The following is a 20,050-nucleotide window of genomic DNA, read 5'->3' on the forward strand; positions in this document are numbered from 1 at the left end:
TTTCCCTCTCTCCAATTTCTGTTCAATTTCTGGATTCTACTTCTGATTCATCTCAAACCTCCTTGAGAATTTCGAAATTTCATTTTCTCCTCAACTGCTTCGAGAGTTTCCCAATTTTCAGGAGCGAAAATGTCGAAATCATCGCATAACCAGGAATCCGGAGGCAAGACTTCGCATTCCGGACGGCCCCAAACCGTGACGAACGCAACCTTGGCAAAATCAATAACGACCTTGGACGAATTCAAAAGCGGATTCCCATCGGAGGGCCTATCCACCGTCTCCAACAAGTGGTGGGGAAGCGGCTTTCCCGATGGCTACGACGGCGACGGAGCCATCCACGCCGCCGAATCAGCAGATAAAGAGAAAGAGAGAAGTGAAAATAAGGAGAAGAATGCGGGTCCCACTACCCAAGGTACAGGTCTGTTGATGGATGTCAGAAAAAGGGCTGTAGAAGAAGGCAGAGAAAGTCTCAAGCTTGGCGTCGTCAGGGGCTTTTCTGCAAAGAAACTTGGCAAGAGAGAAAAGGCTTTGCTTCTCAGAATGTTCAAGTCGTCTGCGCCACAAGACTGGATTAGTTCGTAGACATGAATCAGAGATAATGATCTTTGTTGACGTTGTATTAAGCTAGAGATCAGTACTTACTTTGGTTACATATTCAAGATCTCTGTTAATGGCTTTGGTCAGTATTGATTTTCTGCTTTGGATTAGCGATCAATGTGTGACTCACTAAGGAGCTGTTTACAGTGTATTGCTCAAAGTAGCTAACTTTGGTATATTTCTTCCATTCGTGAAAAAGTAACTCTAATGATCTAGAACGGAACTTTTGATTTTATGAACACTGGATGGCTTTGACCAAATTCTTGTTCTTCAATTGTGTTTTGCGCTTCAATTTTCAAATTCAGATTGATTTTAGTAGTTCGCATGTGATCCTAAACTTCTGCAGTTTCTTATGGAGTAGGTCAACAATAAAAGATCACACAAGTTAATCTCTGATGGGCATCGGAATCTGTAATTTTGGAAAGAGAAAATTAATTTGAGTTTTATTAGGATAAAATTTTTTTAAAAATAATTATATTTAATTTTTTTATTACATTAAAAATTTTTTACACGACATCACATCTCAATTTAAATTAAAAATTTAAATGAATGAACTAGTGCTCCATTATTTTTTTTGCTATTTTTACATTTACATCATCCTTTTTTACTCTCTCTCAAATTTTAAATTATCTCTTTGAATTATATTTGCTGGAGTTGAGCTGCTATTTGTACCTCCTATGCCCTTTCTGCAACCTACTTTGACTACAAATCAGCAACATGATGATAACCATCACTCAGGTTTTTTTCCTTTTGTGAGGCACGATAACATATGGTACGTCATTTATTTTGAATTTTATATAAAATTATGTAAAAATTAAAAAATATATAAATTTAACTGTTAAAAAATTATAATTTATTAGTATATTAATGTACTAAAAAATCTCTTTATTTTGGGATAACATAGAAAAAAGAAAAGAAATAAAATAGAATATTCGTCATTTTAGTCCATAAGATTAGGAAAGGAAACCAAATATTATGAGCAATTGTGTAATTGGCATAATTTGGTTAGTCATTCATGAGTAAACTAATTTTTATTATTTCTTCGACAAAATAAGATTTTGCCATTCGTTGAGAGCAAATACTAGTATTTACCTATTCCAAAGAAGGGGGAAATATCAGATAATGTTCTACTTTGTCACAAAGTATTAAAACATTGTAATTGCATCATTCATTGTAGTACATAGAGACATCGCAATTGTGAGTAGTTCGTACTACTGCAAGTTGCTGCTAGAGCCCATTAGGCTTGCAAATAAAGACCACAAAAACAAAAGGTATTTAAGGTCCGTATGATTTATAAATTCAAAACATAGTTCATGATTTTAACTTTTAAAATTTAAATTTTGTATGAGAAAAAAATAATATGACAAAACTAAAAACCGTGATTTAAATTATGCATAATTCTCTAAACAAACGCACTCTTATTTTAATTTAAACATTATAGTATCTAGTAACAACTCATTTTAAAATTACATTCAATGGAAGCGGAAAGGACAACAATTTTGTATAAAAAAAGAGAAGATATTCATTGTGAATCTCGAAACTGCACTATCACTAATGATAAAAAGAGATATAGATAGATAAATAAATGATAGAAGAGATAAAGATAGCTAAATAAAAGATAGAAGGGTCATGTATGTTTGTTTGACCGTATTAGAGTATTATATTGTATAATAATACAATAATATAATGTTTGGTGTGACTATTGTATTGTATAAGTTAATACGGATAGTAAATTAATCGGTCTATATCGTATTATTAAATACGACTCATTTTTGGCGTATTGCATTGTATTATTTTATAGTGAATCCATTATTCATATTAGGGTTTGACATGATTGAGAATCGAGATCGAGCTAATATAGAGTCATGTCAGAGCCTATAATTGTTGAAAAATTGAGGGCACAATGCAAATTTACATCTTCTAAAAATTACATTTTGACCCCTCAATTTTTATAAAATTACATTTGATCCCAAACTTTTTACAAAATTATATTTTGACTCCAAAAAATTTTAAAAATTATATTTTTGACTCCCAAACTATGAAAAATTACATTTTTGACTCCTAAAATTTTGAAACTTACATTTTGATCCTAAATTTTAAAAATTTTACGTCTAATACATCATGACACTAAACACGTATTGTATTATGATAATACAATACAATGCAACATAATACAATACGCTTTAAACAATACAAGCTACCAGACATGACCTAAAGTTATATATACTGCAGGAAGGAGTTTCTACTTCAACAACAGCTTAAACAAAGCAAAGCCTTATCATTAGAAAAATCTCTTTCATTGCTTGCAACTATGGCTACTTAAACAATGTCTCTCTCCTCCATCTCTTGCTGGCCAGGCTGTAAAGATGGCTTCTTCAGCATCTGACCTCCTTGGGGGAGGCAGAGTAACCCTGAGAAAAACTGTGGCCAAGCCCATGCCCGTTGCATCCGGAAACCTGTGGTACGGCCCAAATAGTACCAAGTACTTGGGCCCATTCTCTGGTGATGCCTCATCCAACCTAATAGGAGAGTTCCCTGGAGTCTATGGTTGGGACACTGCCGGGCTTTCAGTCGACCCTGAGGCCTTTGCTAAAAACCGAGAAAAAAATAGAGAATTTAATCTTCATGGTCTTGATATTTATCCCTTATTCTTAATAAATATCATTTTCTTAATTTAATTATTTGATTAAAAGGGTTATGAATCAAGAATAAAGAGTAAAAATTCTGATGTATATACTTTCAATGGATATTTGTTAAGATTACCCACAACCGAGAGCTTGGGGTCATTCATGCAAGGTAGGCCGGTGCACTGGGCTACGTCTTCCCCGAACTCTTGGCCCGCAATGGGGTCAAGTTCGGGGAGGCGGTGTGGTTCAAGGCTGGGTCACAAATCTTCAATGAAGGTGGGATGGACTATTTGGGAAATCCTAGCTTTATCCCCCTGGAGGAGAAAAATTACAGAATATATCTTAAAAGTTTATGGGTCTGGATTTTTACCCCTCATTTTTTTATTAATACCCTTTTGGTAGTTAATTATATGATTAAAATATTATTAATTAAGAGTAAGAGATAAAAATTCTGACTCGTTACTTTTTAGGAGTATTTGTCTCCTTTCTCTTTATCCATGCCGAAAGCATTTTGGCAATGTCAATGTGCAGGGACTTTAAAATGGTGGCACCATAGTTGCTAACAGTAATTTCATGTCCTCTATCTGTTGATTGTAAAATTTTATCCTGCAAAGCTATTTTTGAGAACCAATCTTTAAATTTGCTGTCAACAAATCTAATTATAAGTGCTTTTTTAATTTTATTGCCATTGCACCAATAAACGATGCCTAAAATAATTATAAAAAGAACAAGGATAATATATATATATATATATATATTGAAATAAGAAATCATATATATTCCAAGAACAAAATCACAAGAACAAACGTACATATATTTTTTAAGTGGATAATATATTCTAAGAACAAAATCATATATATAATTTTGAAATGGATAATATATTCCAAAAAATTATGCAAGGCATTACAAAACACCAAGAAGTAAATAAGTATAACTGGTATATGATGAGACGACGTCACCGTCTCGACACTTTTTTTTTTTTTTTTCTCTTAAATGGATCATGTATATTATCTTATCTTACATATATAAAAAGAATGCATAGGCAGGCAGGTAACGGTTGACCTGCCTGCTTGACCTGCTCTTTTTTTTTTATTTTCTTTTTCTTTTTAGCATTTTCCAACTGTTGCTCTTTGCTCGTCACACGTTATACTTGTGGTCAGACAACGTGTAAGTATCTAGACACCTTTTCTGTTTTTTTTTTTTTTTTTTTTTTTTTTTTTTCTTTTTTTTTTTTTTTTTTTTTTTTTTTTTTTTTTTTGTCCTATACTGTCTGTCTCTTTATCTCCTCCGTTTACGTTCTTTTCTTATATGCTCTCTCGACATCTTCATGTTCTTCTCCGAGATATGCTATTGCTTTGTCATTCCACTTTTTTCTCAGATTAAAAGGCATGCCTTTTGTATAACTTTCGTTACCGTCCTTTTTTTTAGTTCATTGTGTTGTCTTTAAAGTGAGTCTTGAAGTTATTGTAGACACTAATAAGCTGAGAACATTATTGAATAATTAAGTTCTTTTATTTCAGTAGTAAAATAAAATTTGTGCTCGTTTATTTAATTATTGACGTTTTCTAAGAGATCTCAGAGATGCTTGCATATTGAACTAGATATAATCAAGAACTTTATGTTTTTGTTCTAGTGTCCCTTTATTGAATACATACCAACTGTGGTAGTGTATTTTCTCACGTTAGAATATGTAGTTTGAGACTTGAGTTCTTTCTTTTGTATCATATTCATTCAAAGTTTTTAGTTGGGCAACAACTGAGTTAGATGTTGTGAATAGACTATGTTGTATAATCGAAAGGGTGTTTTTAAGATTCACACACATAATTGATCACGTTTAGTTCACTAATTGAGTTAAAATGTGATTTTATATGAGAATTTTTTATTATAATAAAAAAATTAAATGTGATTGTTTCTGAAAACTTTTTACTGTAATAAAATTTAAACTCTCAACTCAAATCGGTGAAATAAACAGAGCATTTTAAGTTTCCCTTCACCTATACTCTATGGTGATGCATATATGGCAATGGTGAGGCATACATACGATTCCCGCCCCTCTCTCTTCAACTTTCTTTGTTTTTTTTAATGTTAACTAATTGTAGCTTCCTGTTTTCTGTCATTTCTGTTCCAACCTAGCACTTCTCACTTTTCTGGAAACTTTCCGTCACAGATTTGTGGGTGAGTCAATCAAATTCTTAAACTCAAATCTTGGTTGAATATTATTATTTTTGATAATTAAGTTTCGCTTTTCTTCATAAACTTTTTATCTTGTATTGCCTTTTCTTTTGACATTTTCAAATACTGCATGTTTAGTGTTTGTTAAAATGACTAACCAATCAACTTAGAGCCCGTTTGGTTAGAGGATTCGTTCTCTGATTCGAATTATGGTTCATGATTCGCTACAGTATTCTTTCAAAAAAATATACGTAAATAAAAAATGGTTCTAATCTATGAACCAAACAGGCTCTTAGTCTTTCTTGGTTGTGATCTACCATTATTAAAATTCTGCTTTGTTATTATTATTTAATTGTAGCTATTGAAAGTTAAATGAGTGTGATTCTAAACTTTAAGTCATGTAAAATATTTTCTTTCAATTTGTTATTACCTTTGATGGATATGTTTTAAAAAATAAGCTTTTATGTGAACTAGTTTTGGGATTCTAACAGCCTGTTGATTGGACGATTTGTTTTTTGATTCGAATCATGGTTCATGGTTCGTTATAGTATTTTCTCTCACAAAAAACACACGTAAATTGAAAATAATTTTAATCTCATTATTCTAATCCATCAACCAAACGGGCAGTAAATTGTTTCAAAATATGAGAGATCCTGTTGATTTGATATTCAACTTTTTCTTAAACTAATAAGTATGGTTTCTCTATTACATATACTACTATTTTTTTTTTTTTTCCTCTGGGCTTAGTTGTTATTGCTTAGGTCCCAGGAAACTAAACTTGGAAAAAGATGAAGAAAAGAATTAGGCAAGTAGGGGAGTATTGCTAGCTTCACTATTGGAAACAAACAGAAACTTTTAGCTATTAAAGGATTAGTTTTCGAGTTTTCAGTTAACTAAAGAAAACTTAGTAATAGTTTGTCAATATAATAATATTGGAAACCTAATAAAATGATAAGGATGAGAATTATGAATGACTAGCAAAAATAACAAATTATTGAAATAAATTATTTATCAAATGCCAACCGTACAAACACAGTCAAACAAAGAAATTCCCTTTCACTTTTAAGATGAGGAAAAACTATATAGTTTAGGTACATTGTTAATATCATTTAGTTGACATCATGTATATTACACTATTACATTAGCCGAATCTCAAAGTCAACTCTTTTTTTTGCTAGTTTGCCTCCCATTTTTTACTCTTAGACTATATAAAGGCTTCACACCACTTGATGGAGGCAATCTGAACAAGGGTGAAAGGTGTTCTAATTAAAATGAGAGCATTATACTAGCTAGTTAGCAATGCTATTACGTGATGAAGAAAAATATAGAGGAACGAAAAGTAATCCTTGAGAGCAACGTGTCTCAAAAATGAGGAATAAATTTAGAAGGTCTTATACTTTGATTCATAATTTGTTTATAGTTCTACATGTGATAACCATTTTAACGAGCTATTATAAAAAGAAATATTTTTATAAAGATTGCATATCATAAATAATATTTTAGATAACTGTAAGAAAAATACTTAAATAGGAATATATTTATAAAAATATCTATATTAATTGAGACAAACTAAAAAAATAATTTAGTCAAGAGCAGAAAATATATAACATATTTTTAGAGAAAGTAACATAAACTAGAAAAGTGAAACGAAAAAAATGATGGGTCAAAAGATGTGAATAAAAAGAAAGATGAGAGGATAAAAAATAAAGAAGAAACAAAAACAAAAAATTGAAAAATGAAAAAAAAAAAAAAGAAGGAAAGAAAAAGGGACAACAAAACATTTCGAGCGCGTTTGGAACTCATTCTAAAATGATTTTTATTTTTTGCATGAAAATGAAAATGAAAATGTTTTCAATCTCAGACATAAATCATTTTTGAAAATGTGTTTGGTAGTTTTATCAAGAGATTGTTTTCAATATAAAAAAAAATCGATTAATGTCTTTCTCTACTCGAGAGAGGAGAAAATGAAAACAAAAAATGAAAAATGACTTCATTTCTCTCTCATTTTACACTAAATCAAAAAATCATTTTCATTTCTGTTTTTTATCTTTATTACGCTAAACACCGTTTTAAAAACGTTTTCATTTTTTTTTTAAAAAACGTGAAAAATAAAAACAGAATCAATTCCAAATACAGTCCATCTCTTTAAAAACCGATTCACATTTAATAAATGTAATAATGGACCTAAAAAATCATTAGAAATCAATATAAAAGAAAATGAAAAAAAAGGGGCGCAAACTCCTTAAAAAATGATAAAAAAAATAAAAAAAATAAAGAGGAATTTAAACTAGAAAAAGTAAAAAGTAAAAGTAAAAAATAAAATAAAATAATAGAGAAACTGACACGTGGTGGAAGGAGGGCAAGAAGCAAAAGGAGTTTTTGTCTTGATAGAAAGGGCAAGCTAAACTCTAGGTCGTGTGTTAAGTTTTGACTATGATGTTGTCATTTTTTAATTTATGTTAATAATGAAGATCTTAATTCTTGGTTATTTAATATACAATTAACACAAACATCTTTATAAGTATCACCATTATAAAAAAAAGGATTACACAAGAAAAAATTAAATAGGGATAAATCTGAAAAAATATACTTCAAGGAGAACATTATGAAAAAAAAAAAAAAAAACCACTTAAAAGATGTCACTAAAGAAGGATTACATTGTAGAGAATCTTTTGACAAAATGAAAATAAAAAAAAATTAAGCACAGACACATAAAAAAATATGTTAATAAAAGTAAAATAAAGGAAAATGACATTTTAAAATCACCCAACAAAAACAAATTAGAGAGAATGCATGTGATAAAAATAATAGTTGCAATAAAATAAGGCGTAGAAAAAAGGAAAACGCATCACAATGAAATTTTCTAAAATAAAGTTTTGAAAGTGAGACACATTTAAAAGCATATAAAATATGAATATAAAATCTCAAAACAAACCAAAATGAAAAAAAAAAAAAAAAATTCTTAGGGCAAGAAGCAAGAAAAAAGGTAAAAAAAAAAATGACCAAAATAAAAAAATAAGCAAGTTTTAAGATAAAAGAAACCGAAATAAAAAAAATAGGATGGGAAAAAGAAAAAGTGCAAAAAAAAACAAAATGAAAAAAAAATAAATATTTTAGGGTAAAAAGCAAAAAAAAAAAAAAAGAGTAAAATAAAGTATCAAAAAAAGAAGGGAGGGGCGAGAAAGGAGGAAAAAGGAGGGATCAAAAGACCAAAAAAAAAAAAAAAAAGGGGGGGAAAAAAAAAAAAAAAAAAAAAAAAAAAAAAAAAGAGTGCCAAAATTAAAAGTAAGGACAAAAAAAAAGCTTGTTTTGGAAGGGGAGGGGGTTTAACCAAAATATCGTTGTTTTGGTCAAAAGTGCCCAACAATGAAAATGTTTATGCTTTTTTATATATAGACGGGTTTGAAGCATAAATTATGGGTGTGTATTTAGCGACATGTTCTTTTCACAATTAAAATTATAACTTAAATTTTTTTTTTCTAGCACTTTTTCTCACAAAATAAGGGGAGTATAAGAATTCTTACAGCATCACCTAGTTCAAGGACCTATTTTACCTCTATATACTGAAGGGAAATAATCTTTTCATGAGGCTTCCTTCTGAGTGGGTAAACCAATTTGATTTTGGCTTAAATGATTTGATGCTCACAAGTATTACTATAGAGTATTAGATTCTTCACTTGAGTGAAAAACGACATGCAAAAACAAAAACGCCATGTCATTCTTCTTGACAATGTGTTGGTACTCACCTTGCACATTCTTGCTCTTTTACCAAATAACAATCGTGGAATATCTTCTATCGTCATTACCATAGTTCTTTTAACACATAAGGATCGTAGAATATCTTGTAAGATTTAACATTATGCCTTGGTTATTTAGTTAAAACTTTTAAATTAAACACAACATATGAGTAACCATATGTTCAACGCAAATAATAAAAGAGATGAGTTGATTTCTATTAACGAAATATTCCTTGAAAAGATCATTTTTTTTTGTTTCATTTACTTTGAGATTTTTATGTCATTATTGTACTTGCATTCTCTGTTTATATATATTTTTTAAAATCTTTCTTTTTGGAGAAAATTTGTTAAATGGTCGTTTTTTGACTATCTTTTTTAATAAATGGCTGAAGTTTTTTTTTTTTTTTTTTTTTTTTTTTTTTAAATAGATAGCCAAACTTTCTTTTTAGGAATGTAGTCATTTTTCTATAATAGTCGGTCAGTGTTTGACCGATTCATTACTATAATTTATTAATAGTTTATACAAATAAGCATGTAATTTGTTGATTGAAATTTATTAATTACTAATTAGTTTTGGTTAATTATTAATTGATATGATTAATAATAAAAAATTATAGAATTAATCAGTGATAAATTAAAATCAATCAACGATAGACCACTAAGAGGACGTTTGGTTGATGGATTCAGAATTATGATTTAGAATTATTCTCGATTTATGTGTATTTTTTATGAAAGAAAACACTGTAACGAGTCACGAACTATGATTCGAATCATGACACACATCCTTGAACCAAACGCACTCTAAGTCAATCAGTGATGGACTATTCAATGAGTGATTGACCACTAAATTAAAAAAAAAAGTTCATTTTGCTAATTTATAAAACTTCCTAAAAACAACCATTTACCTCTATATCCCCCCCCCCCAAGTGAATCAGTGTTTAACCGATTCATTACTATAATTTATCAATAGTTTATACAAATAAACATGTAATTTGTTGATTGAAATTTATTAATTACTAATTAATTTGGTTAATTATTAACTGATATGATTAATAATAAAAAATTATAGAATTAATCAGTGATAAATTAAAATCAATCAACGATAGACCACTAAAAGGACGTTTGGTTGATGGATTCAGAATCATGATTTAGAATTATTCTCGATTTACGTGTATTTTTTATGAAAGAAAATACTGTAGCGAGTCACGAATCATAATTCGAATCATGACACAAATCCTTGAACCAAACGCACTCTAAGTCAATCAGTGATGGACTAGTCAATGAGTGATTGACCACTAAATTAAAAAAAAGTTCATTTTGCTAATTTTATAAAACTTCCTAAAAACAACCATTTGCCTCTATATCCCCCCCAGTCAGTGTTTGACCGATTCATTACTATAATTTATCAATAGTTTATACAAATAAACATGTAATTTGTTAATTGAAATTTATTAATTACTAATTAATTTTGGTTAATTATTAACTGATATGATTAATAATAAAAAATTATATAATTAATCAGTGATAAATTAAAATCAATCAACGATAGACCACTAAGAGGACGTTTGGTTGATAGATTCATAATCATGATTTAAAATTATTCTCAATTTACGTGTATTTTTTATGAAAGAAAACACTGTAGCGAGTCACGAACCATGATTCGAATCATGACACAAATCCTTAAACCAAACTCACTCTAAGTCAATCAGTGATGGACTAGTCAATGAGTGATTGACCACTAAATTAAAAAAAAAAGTTCATTTTTCTAATTTTATAAAACTTCCTGAAACGACCATTTGTCTCTGTACCCCCTCCCTTTTATTATGTACCTATGTTTTTTTACTTTCTTTCTAATAGTAGAGGGTAACATCTACAATTAATGAAATCAAGAGCCAATGACCGAGTTAGGAGTCGTCAATTATGTTGATTGAATAACAGTGAGTATAAGAACGTTAGTGTACGAGATATAAACTAAAAAACGTTAGTGTAGGGATATGGCGGTTTACTATATTTGCTCAAAAGCAGTACAATGAGTTGTCGAGGGAGAAGAATGTGATGAGACAAGGGAGAATACTAAAAAATACCGAGAAAATAATGGGAAAGTGCTGGAAGTGAGCAAGAAGGGGGAATGCTTGAAAATACTGAGAAAATAATGGGAAAAGTGCTAGAAGTGAGCATGAGTACTTGCGTTGTCGGAGAAGGGATCCTAAAAATGTCTAAAATTTCTGTATTTATAACTGATGAGGTCCTCCTTCAATTCGTGATATTACTTTCCTTTTCCAACTTCATTGATTTTCGTTTGTGATTTTAGTTTCCTGTTGATTGGTTAAACTTAGTTTGTTGCCATTTTGAGTTGATCGTGTACCCTTTGCTCGCGGTGCTTAAGGTTTTGGTTTCCTTATTTGTAATGCTATTTACGGGTTATCCTCGTAGAACACCCCACTTGAATGCATGTATTATTTGTTGTTTGGTTTTGACGGAAAATAAACTAAGAGGCAAAGAGAGAGGGTTTAAAATTTGAGGTAATACAGTGGAAACTTTTAAAATTCATAGGGATAAAGTTGGGGTGATCCAAAATTTAAGTGTGTGTAGATGTGAGTGACCTTAAAGAAAATGCTTTTGTTTTGTCTTTTATTTCACCCTTTTTTTTCGGCCAAATGTGTATTTCACCCTTGATCATGCACAATATAAATTTCCAATGCCAAAACTCGGCAGTCCAAGATGCGTTGAAATTTGTGTGGCTATCCCATTCACAACTTCAAGATAGAATATACTGAAACCTGTCTTCTACGATGCTCTCATGCCCACTACTTCCCTAATCCCAATTCTCATCAAGTATGAGAGCATTCCCTATACGTAATTTTACCAAACATTCTTATGCATAATTTTTTTTTCCTCTCTCTTTTTCTTTTTTGAGTTACATTCTTTTACATTAAATAAATCATATTATTATTAGCGTTTATGCCCTTAGGAATAAATATAACAATGTTCTTTAAGACATTTTGACTATTAATAAAGATTTATTTATTTCATATATCTATGTATTGTCCCCATTATGTTCATATTAGTTGAATATATGATAAGCAAACTGAAATTCTGAGACTGTCATTCTAAATCTTTAGGTCATGCATGTAATGAGAAGAACATGCGGAAGACAGAAATCTAAAGATGATAGTCTAAATCATATGATCCACAATCGAGGGAATAAAGTTGGACACTTTATTCATGTTAAGATTGTTATGTTGTCTACTTCCTAACGGAGACAGTTTATCTTGGTCGTCGGAGGTGAGACTTCATGGGTAGAGACATTGATATATATAGTTTCTAATGGTGAAATCTATATTGGATCGGACTAAAGTTGAATTGTTTTAATTAATAATTCCATTTGAATAATACAATTCACTTTTGATGAATTATATGTTGTCATCTTAATCCTGAGATGGATAATGAACCAGTATGCTTGACTTGTATCTTTTGATATACCAAAGGGAGACATCTTGACATTATGTAAATGTACGCTTACCGGTACATTGGGGGTATGACTCGTGTATGCGTAGATTCATTATTCATAGATAGTGGAATCTATAACTCCTATAAAGAGTCAATGATATCCTCTTATGCGTTATCTGTGGATTGAAAAATACGAGTGCTCGGCTATTAGACTACTCCGTGTTATTTAATGGTTTACTATTTGTAATGGTACGAATAATGGTTTTCTGATGGTGTGATAATGAAACATAAGATAAATGTAATCAGGAAGGTAAAACGGAACTTGACCTCAAGTCGATTATGGATATCCTATGGGGATGATACACTAATATATTGAGTCATGGATGAGAGCTATTCAGAGCTTTGTAAATACGCTATATAAATTGAGAGTGTAGCTCTAGAGTTTTAATGGAGTAGCGCTAGAGTTTTATAATCATGAGACGGACTTGTTGGTTTACAAGTAGCGTTGTGATTATAGGAGCTTGATTTATATATGTCCACTAGGTCCCTTTGCTAGCTCACATAATTTCTTGTAACGATACAGTGTATTTCCTACATATTGGTAACTCGTGTTATTTCCGTAAAAGAGATTCAAAGTTGATATGAGATTGGTTAATTCATGAGTGATTTATCGGGTGAATTAATTGATAAATTAATTCTAGATAAATTGGTTGAATTATTGTTTTAAGAGTTGTTTAATATGGGAAGACTATTATATGACTATTTTGATTAGACAACTTCCATATTAGGTTGCTTGAATCAAAATTGAGGCTCTATGCAAGTTTCCCGTGCTGAAAAACTAGGAAAATAAGTTTCGTCAGTGCAAACAGGTCGACCGGTCGGGTAGACCGGTTCATGAAGACAGGTCCACCGGTAAGTTATAACATCTCTGTCACCGGTCGACCGATTGTAACGTGTAGCGCGTGCTGACGTGGCAAACCCGACTCTGTAAGCGAGATAAGCTTTGAGAAACCTAATTGTTACGGAAAGATGACTTCCTAAACACTATAAATAGCCTATTAAGTCACATCATTTATTAGATTACTTGAGAGACTTTTTGGAGGCTATTGACAAAAGATTCCTGAGAAGAAAAATTGTGTAATTCTCAATTACAATTTTTCTTTTGGCTCTCTTGTGGTTGGAAGGAATTCAAGAATACCAAGAGGAAATTAAATGATGTGTGCCCACCCGCACTCCGATCGTGGAAACGAGAATAGCAAAGAAGACCAGTTGGTTAAGGCTCTTTCGGTTGCTGTTTGGAACGCTTTGATCTGTCAGACGTGCAGTTTCCTAAATCTCAAAAGGTATGATTTAGATCTTTGGTATTTATGTTATATAGCATCATGAACATGTTTTTTATTGGCTTTGGCATTGATTTAAATTTTTTTAAAATTCCGCTCCGCACTTGATGCCGTATTTTTTGCAACAATTATCATAGAAATTAGTATGCCAGTAAATTAGAAAAGCAGGTCTTATATATGTAAGAAAATCAAAAAAAGTCCCCTAAGAGCTTAGATTTGTGAGTTTTGACTAGACAAATAATATTCATTTATTAGAACAGAAATAAAAATCACAAATTATTATATATACAAAAAGAGACCCCAGATTCACTATTCACACACTTTCATTTTACTGTTTCTTATACAGTAACATTCCCGAAATTCCGTTTATGTCTCTTGTCCTTTGAGTGTGAATTATCAAATTTACCCTTTTTTCCTTCTCTTTTTCCCTTCCCTGTGCATGGGCTTTTGTGTCTTTTAGTCTAGGATTGCGATGTGTCGACGCCCGACTAGCCAAAGGAAAAAGTGACGGGTCCCACCACTATGAAGATGCTCTCTTCCCCCGCTGAATGCGCTTCTTTTACGCGTGTTTTTCACGTGCGAATCACAGCCGTTGAAATTTTTGATCAAACGGTTTCAAACCATTTCCGGTTTAGTTTTTAAATTTTTATTTTTTATTAGAGTTATTTACTATTTTGAATTGATTTTGAGTTCAATTTTATCCATTTTACCACCGTTTTGTGCTAAATTTTTTATATTAATACAATGTAGTACAATAAATTAAATAAAAATACGTATACTAAAGGAAATGAAATGTACACTATTCACACACTCACAATTTATTATTCATTGTGCAGTAATATTCTCAAAATTCCGCTTCTGTCCCTTGTCCTTTGAGTGTGAATTGTCAATTTTACCCTTTTTTCCTTCTCTTTTCCCTGTCATGTGCATGGACTTTTGCGTCTTTCGTTCTAAGATTGTCACGTGTCGACGCCTAGCTGGCCGAAAAAAAAGTGGTGGGGCCACCACAGCAAAGCTGCCCTCTTCCCCCGTTGAACGCGCTTCTCTTACACGTGCGAATCACAACTGTCGAAATTTTTGATCGAATAGTTTCAAACCATTTTCGGTTTATTTTTAAAATTTTTATTCTTTATTATAGATATTTATTATTTTAAATTGATTTAGAGTTTAATTTTGTCTGTTTTACTACTGTTTTGTGTCAAATTTTTTATATTATATAAATTTTTGTAGATTCACGTGACATGCGCAAAAGCAAGGGAAAATGGGAGATCTATTGCACAACCCATTAGATCCGTTTCATTCTAGATGGTAATGGAAGTAAAATCATATGATTTGGAGCATTAATCTACGGCTGGGATTGGACAAAAAGTCAAAGAATTTGATTGGAGATCTACTCAGTGGGACCCAGGAAATGACCCTAATTGGCTACTTTTTAAGTAGCATAATTAATTCCTAAAAACATTTTTAAATTTAATGTAAACGCTAAAAAAGGATTGCAAAAGGGGTTTCTTTGGGTGACACACTTTAATAAAAAAGTTATGCTTCAAATCAAAGCCTCTGTTTCTCCACCCCCAATTGGCCCTATATCCCCCCTTCAAGTAGCCATGGTGGTATTTAAGAAAGGCACATTTGTTTACTAAAAAAAAAATAAGAGATATCCTCTGGTAAGTCGATCGACTGATAGTTTAATTTTTAAGTGTTATTCTAATTAAAATTAAATTTTAAAAAATATACAAAATATATAATTTGATATAAATCTGACAGTTTAAAAATAAAAAAAATTATCGCTTGTCTATTTTTAAAAAATTACTAGAGAAACTCCCAAAGAACCGTTGTGCAGACGACTTTGCCCTTGAGAACCGTTGGAACAAAAGGTTTTGAAATTCTATTTTTCAAGAACCTGGTCAAACACATATTTTTTTCATTAATAAAATAAAGCTAGATAAGCACAACAGCTAATAAGACTTTGAGAGCTACTAAAATATTACTTTTGTGGTAAGTGAGAATTAATTAAACTTCCAGAAGCAGTTGACAGAGAAGAAGAATATTTTGAAAAAGCTCTACTCTTTGTATATAAAACTAATTCTAGATTCCTTTAAAAAAACTAATTCTAAATAAGTACCAACTGAACCAAGTGCTTGAAAATATCTCCAAATCGGTTTACTTAGGTACCAATTAGGAAATTTTTTGTCAAAGAAAAAAATTAGGGCTGTGAATTTGCAGAGAATTAGAGGTAAACATTTCTTTTCTTTGTTGACAATTGTAGGGATAAAAGTCTAATGTATCACTCTATCTACTTTCTCTTCACCTGGTTTATTTTGTACGGAACTTTTTTTTTTTTCCTCTTCTATCTCCTTCGCCGTTCTCTTTTTTAAATAAAATTGGTAGGCATACAATTTGCTTGTGAAACTCATCACTAACTATGAAGAGTTATGATTCTCTACTCTTATTCATGAAAAGTTTGTTTGGTTCACAAATTCAAACAGAAAAATTTAAATGAAAATTTAAATTTTATAAAAAAAAAACACTAGTAAAAAAGTTTAAATATTCGTTTAAACCTGTAAAACAAATAACATGGGAAGTATTTACCTTTTAAATTCTCTAACTATAATGTTAGAGTTGTTCTTTTGCATTTTTGAGTTAGGATGATCTTAAGTTGAGTTTGAGTTATAACTTGAATTGAAGTTGTAACTTGAGTTTGTGTTTAGATGTGCACATTTGAGTTGTGATTTAAATTGAGAATCTTTTTAAATTTGTGTTTGGGTGTGTCAAAACTTAAATTTGTATTTAGATAGTATTTTAATAAAAACTCAATGGTGATGAAAAATTTGAATATGGTATATGGGTGGGGTTTTATTCGTCTTTTTGTTGTGAATGCATACAAAAAAATCATCTCAATCAGAATTAAAACGAAAAAGTTATGATATTTTTAAGAAAAGAAAAAATATTGTTTATTAACTTGAGTTCGAGTTTATAAACTCGAATTGAAGGGGAAACTTGAGTTCAGACTTGAGTTTAGGGTTAAACTCGAGTTCAAACTCAAATTTTACAAAAGAACATAAACTTAAATAAAATTATAACTCGAATTTAAATTTTTTCTGAGTTTTATTACAAAAGAACAACCCCTTAGTTTTTGAATCCCGAACTTTTTTTAGCGATATGGAATTGATATCCTGATTTTTGCGGACATTAATGCACTAACTACACTGAATTATGATATGCACATAGGACCAGATGCAATTCTATTTTTTTCATTGAATAATTGGAGTTTTCATTTCCTAACCATTGCAAAATTAAATGTCCTATGTATCCATAGAAACTTAATTTCACTCATTATTGTCTCCCGCCACTTCAAATTTCAATGTTTTGAATGCAATCTCAATCTGCCTTTTTTTCCCCTCTCCATATATTTATTGATTGAAGAAAGGTATTCTCTAGTTTTATGGTGTTAAATGCTTAGAGATTTCAACTTCATAAAAAAAAAATACCGAAAATGTTGCAGAACAATAAAATGTGATCTCCAACCCCCTAACATAATAATTTTCTTACCAATTACAAATATATCTTAGATCTTATCTTATATTTATATATAAAAGAGCCAAAAGAGTTTAGCTCTCATTTGGCCATTGTCAATCTCTCTTTACTCCCTTTCTTTTTTATTTTTTTTATTTTTACTTTATTTATTTATTTTTACTTTTTTGCTTTTACATATACATATGTAATCTAACATACATAAATAAACCAAAAATGTTAATTTTCCTTTTGCCGCATGTCAACCTCAAAATTTTCTCTTTTGTTTTTATTTTTTACATTTTTTATTTCTAATATTTCTTTTGTTTATTTTTATTTTTTCTTATTTCTATTCTTCTTTTGCTTTTTTTAATGTTTTTTTAATCGTTTATCAAGTGAACTTTTGTAATTTAATCTTCTTACGAAGTACTTCCATGATTTTTTTTTCTCACCTTACTCTATTTAAATAATTCATTTTATATGTACTCCACTAATAATTTACTAGGTGATTTTTTTAATCTTTTTTTCCCTTTTAAACATGCTCTACTAAACTCTTTTCTTTTTTATTTTTTTTTACTAAACTCAATTATTAGGTGATTAATAAATAAATAAAACTAAATATTATTACTCACCTAAATCTAATCTAACATACATAAAAGAGACAAAAAATGTTGATTCTCTTTTTGCCACATATTAACCTCAAATTTCTCTCTTTTTTTATTTTTATTTTTTACATTTTCTTATTTTAATCTTTCTTTTTGTTTATTTTTACTATACTAAACTCAATTATTAGGTGATTAATAAATAAATAAAACTAAATATTATTACTCACCTAAATCTAATCTAACATACATAAAAGAGACAAAAAATGTTGATTCTCTTTTTGCCACATATTAACCTCAAATTTCTCTCTTTTTTTATTTTTATTTTTTACATTTTCTTATTTTAATCTTTCTTTTTGTTTATTTTTACTATTTCTTATTTCTATTCTTCTTTTGCTTTTTTTTTATGGTGTTTCTTTAATCGTTTGCAAAGTGAGCTTTTGTAATTTAATCTTCTTGCAAAGTTCTTTCATGATTTTTTCTCACTTTACTCTATTTAAAATAATTCGTTTTATATGTAGTCCACAAATAATTTACTATGTGATTTTTTCGTTTTCTTTTTCCTTTTAAATGTGCTTTACTAAACTTTTTTTGTTTTTTTATATTAAATTCAATTATTAGGTGAGTAATAAACAAATACAAGTAAATATTAAAAGAAATTTTAAATTTTCATATAAAATATAAAGAATGCACATGCAGGGCGCATGCTTATAACTAGTACATATATATAAAAGAGCTAAAGAAGTTTAACTCTACCTTGACCATGTGTCAATCTCTCTTTGCTCCCTTTTTTTTTTTTTTATATTTTGCTTTTTACTTTTTTTGATTTTTTCCTATTTTGGTTTTTTTTATTTTTATTTTTTGCTTAAAGTTCATATGCACCTTATTTTTTTATATGTCTTTTTGAAATAACTTTTTCATCATTTTGTTTCGGTTAAAATAATTTCTTTTAAATGTATCCATATTTCATTTTTTTTTCCTTGCCAGAGGCTTTGTATATTTTAAAATAATTTCTTTCAAATGTATCTGTATTTCATTTTTTATTTTTTTCCTTGCAAGAGACTCAGGTGTATTTTAATTATCGTTTGATGTGCTTTTTTTCAAATAGTTGTATTTCCCCTCTTGCTCTTTTTAAATAAATTCTTACGAATGTGCCCCTATTTAATTTAGTTAATGTAATGCTTATTATATCAAAATGTTTCTTATAAATATGTTTTTAATTAGCTCACTTAAACAATTTTTTGACAAACACGTTTAAACAGCTTTTTTACACAACCGTTTTAATTATTTAGCTCTTCTTTGGCAACGTATTAATTCTCTTTTCTTCCTTACGTTCTGTTTTTTCTTTATTTTTTATGATATGTCCATCCCTTTGTTTTTCTTTTGATCTCTCATTTTTTTAATTATACTTTTGACCCTTCTTTTCATTTCTTCTCCCTTTTTATTTTTTTTATATTGCTTTACCCTTTATTATTATATATTTTCAAATCTACTTCATTAGATTATTTTCCTTTCTCAATTTGTCTTTGTTAAAATAATTTTTTTCTAAATGTATCCTCATTTACGTATTTTCAATTTTCCTTACATTCTTGTGTCTTTGTTAAGTAAGAGTCTTTTTTTTAATGTATTCCTTAAATATTCTTTTACATCCTTTTAAATGTTTACTTCATCAAATTGACCTTCAAGTTTCATTCTCATTTAATTTTTTATACTTTTATTGTTTTTGTCATTTTACCCCAATACTTTTTTTTTATAATTTGTTCTATTGAAATTTTATTTTTATTGAGTTAAACTCTAAAGAGAATAGCAGAATTAAACTTTAAATAAATTCTAAATTTGCATATCCAAAAAATATAATATAATATAGTGAACACTCAACGCGTAGCGCGTTTTAACTAGTATCTATATAAATGCCTTTATAATGACGAGCAAAATTATAAAGGCTGTGAATACCAAAATAAAAAAGAAATGTTCCCATTCACTTCACCAATTCGAGTTTAGAATTCGAGTTTTAC

At 29.6% G+C, this 20,050-nt stretch overlaps 1 protein-coding gene and 1 pseudogene across 1 annotated transcript; both read left to right on the forward strand.

The window, feature by feature from the left end:
• The first annotated feature begins 129 nt into the window (after nt 1-129).
• LOC21404234 lies at nt 130-582 on the forward strand. Its single transcript, XM_010103839.1, has one exon. It carries the CDS (start codon nt 130-132, stop codon nt 580-582), a length of 453 nt encoding a protein of 150 aa, XP_010102141.1.
• Nucleotides 583-670: 88 nt separating this feature from the next.
• Nucleotides 671-3,780, forward strand: LOC21404235 (annotated as a pseudogene).
• The last annotated feature ends 16,270 nt before the right edge of the window (nt 3,781-20,050 follow it).

This window comes from Morus notabilis, unplaced genomic scaffold (genome assembly GCF_000414095.1).
Source record: "Morus notabilis unplaced genomic scaffold, ASM41409v2 Scaffold269, whole genome shotgun sequence".
Lineage (NCBI taxonomy): Eukaryota > Viridiplantae > Streptophyta > Magnoliopsida > Rosales > Moraceae > Morus > Morus notabilis.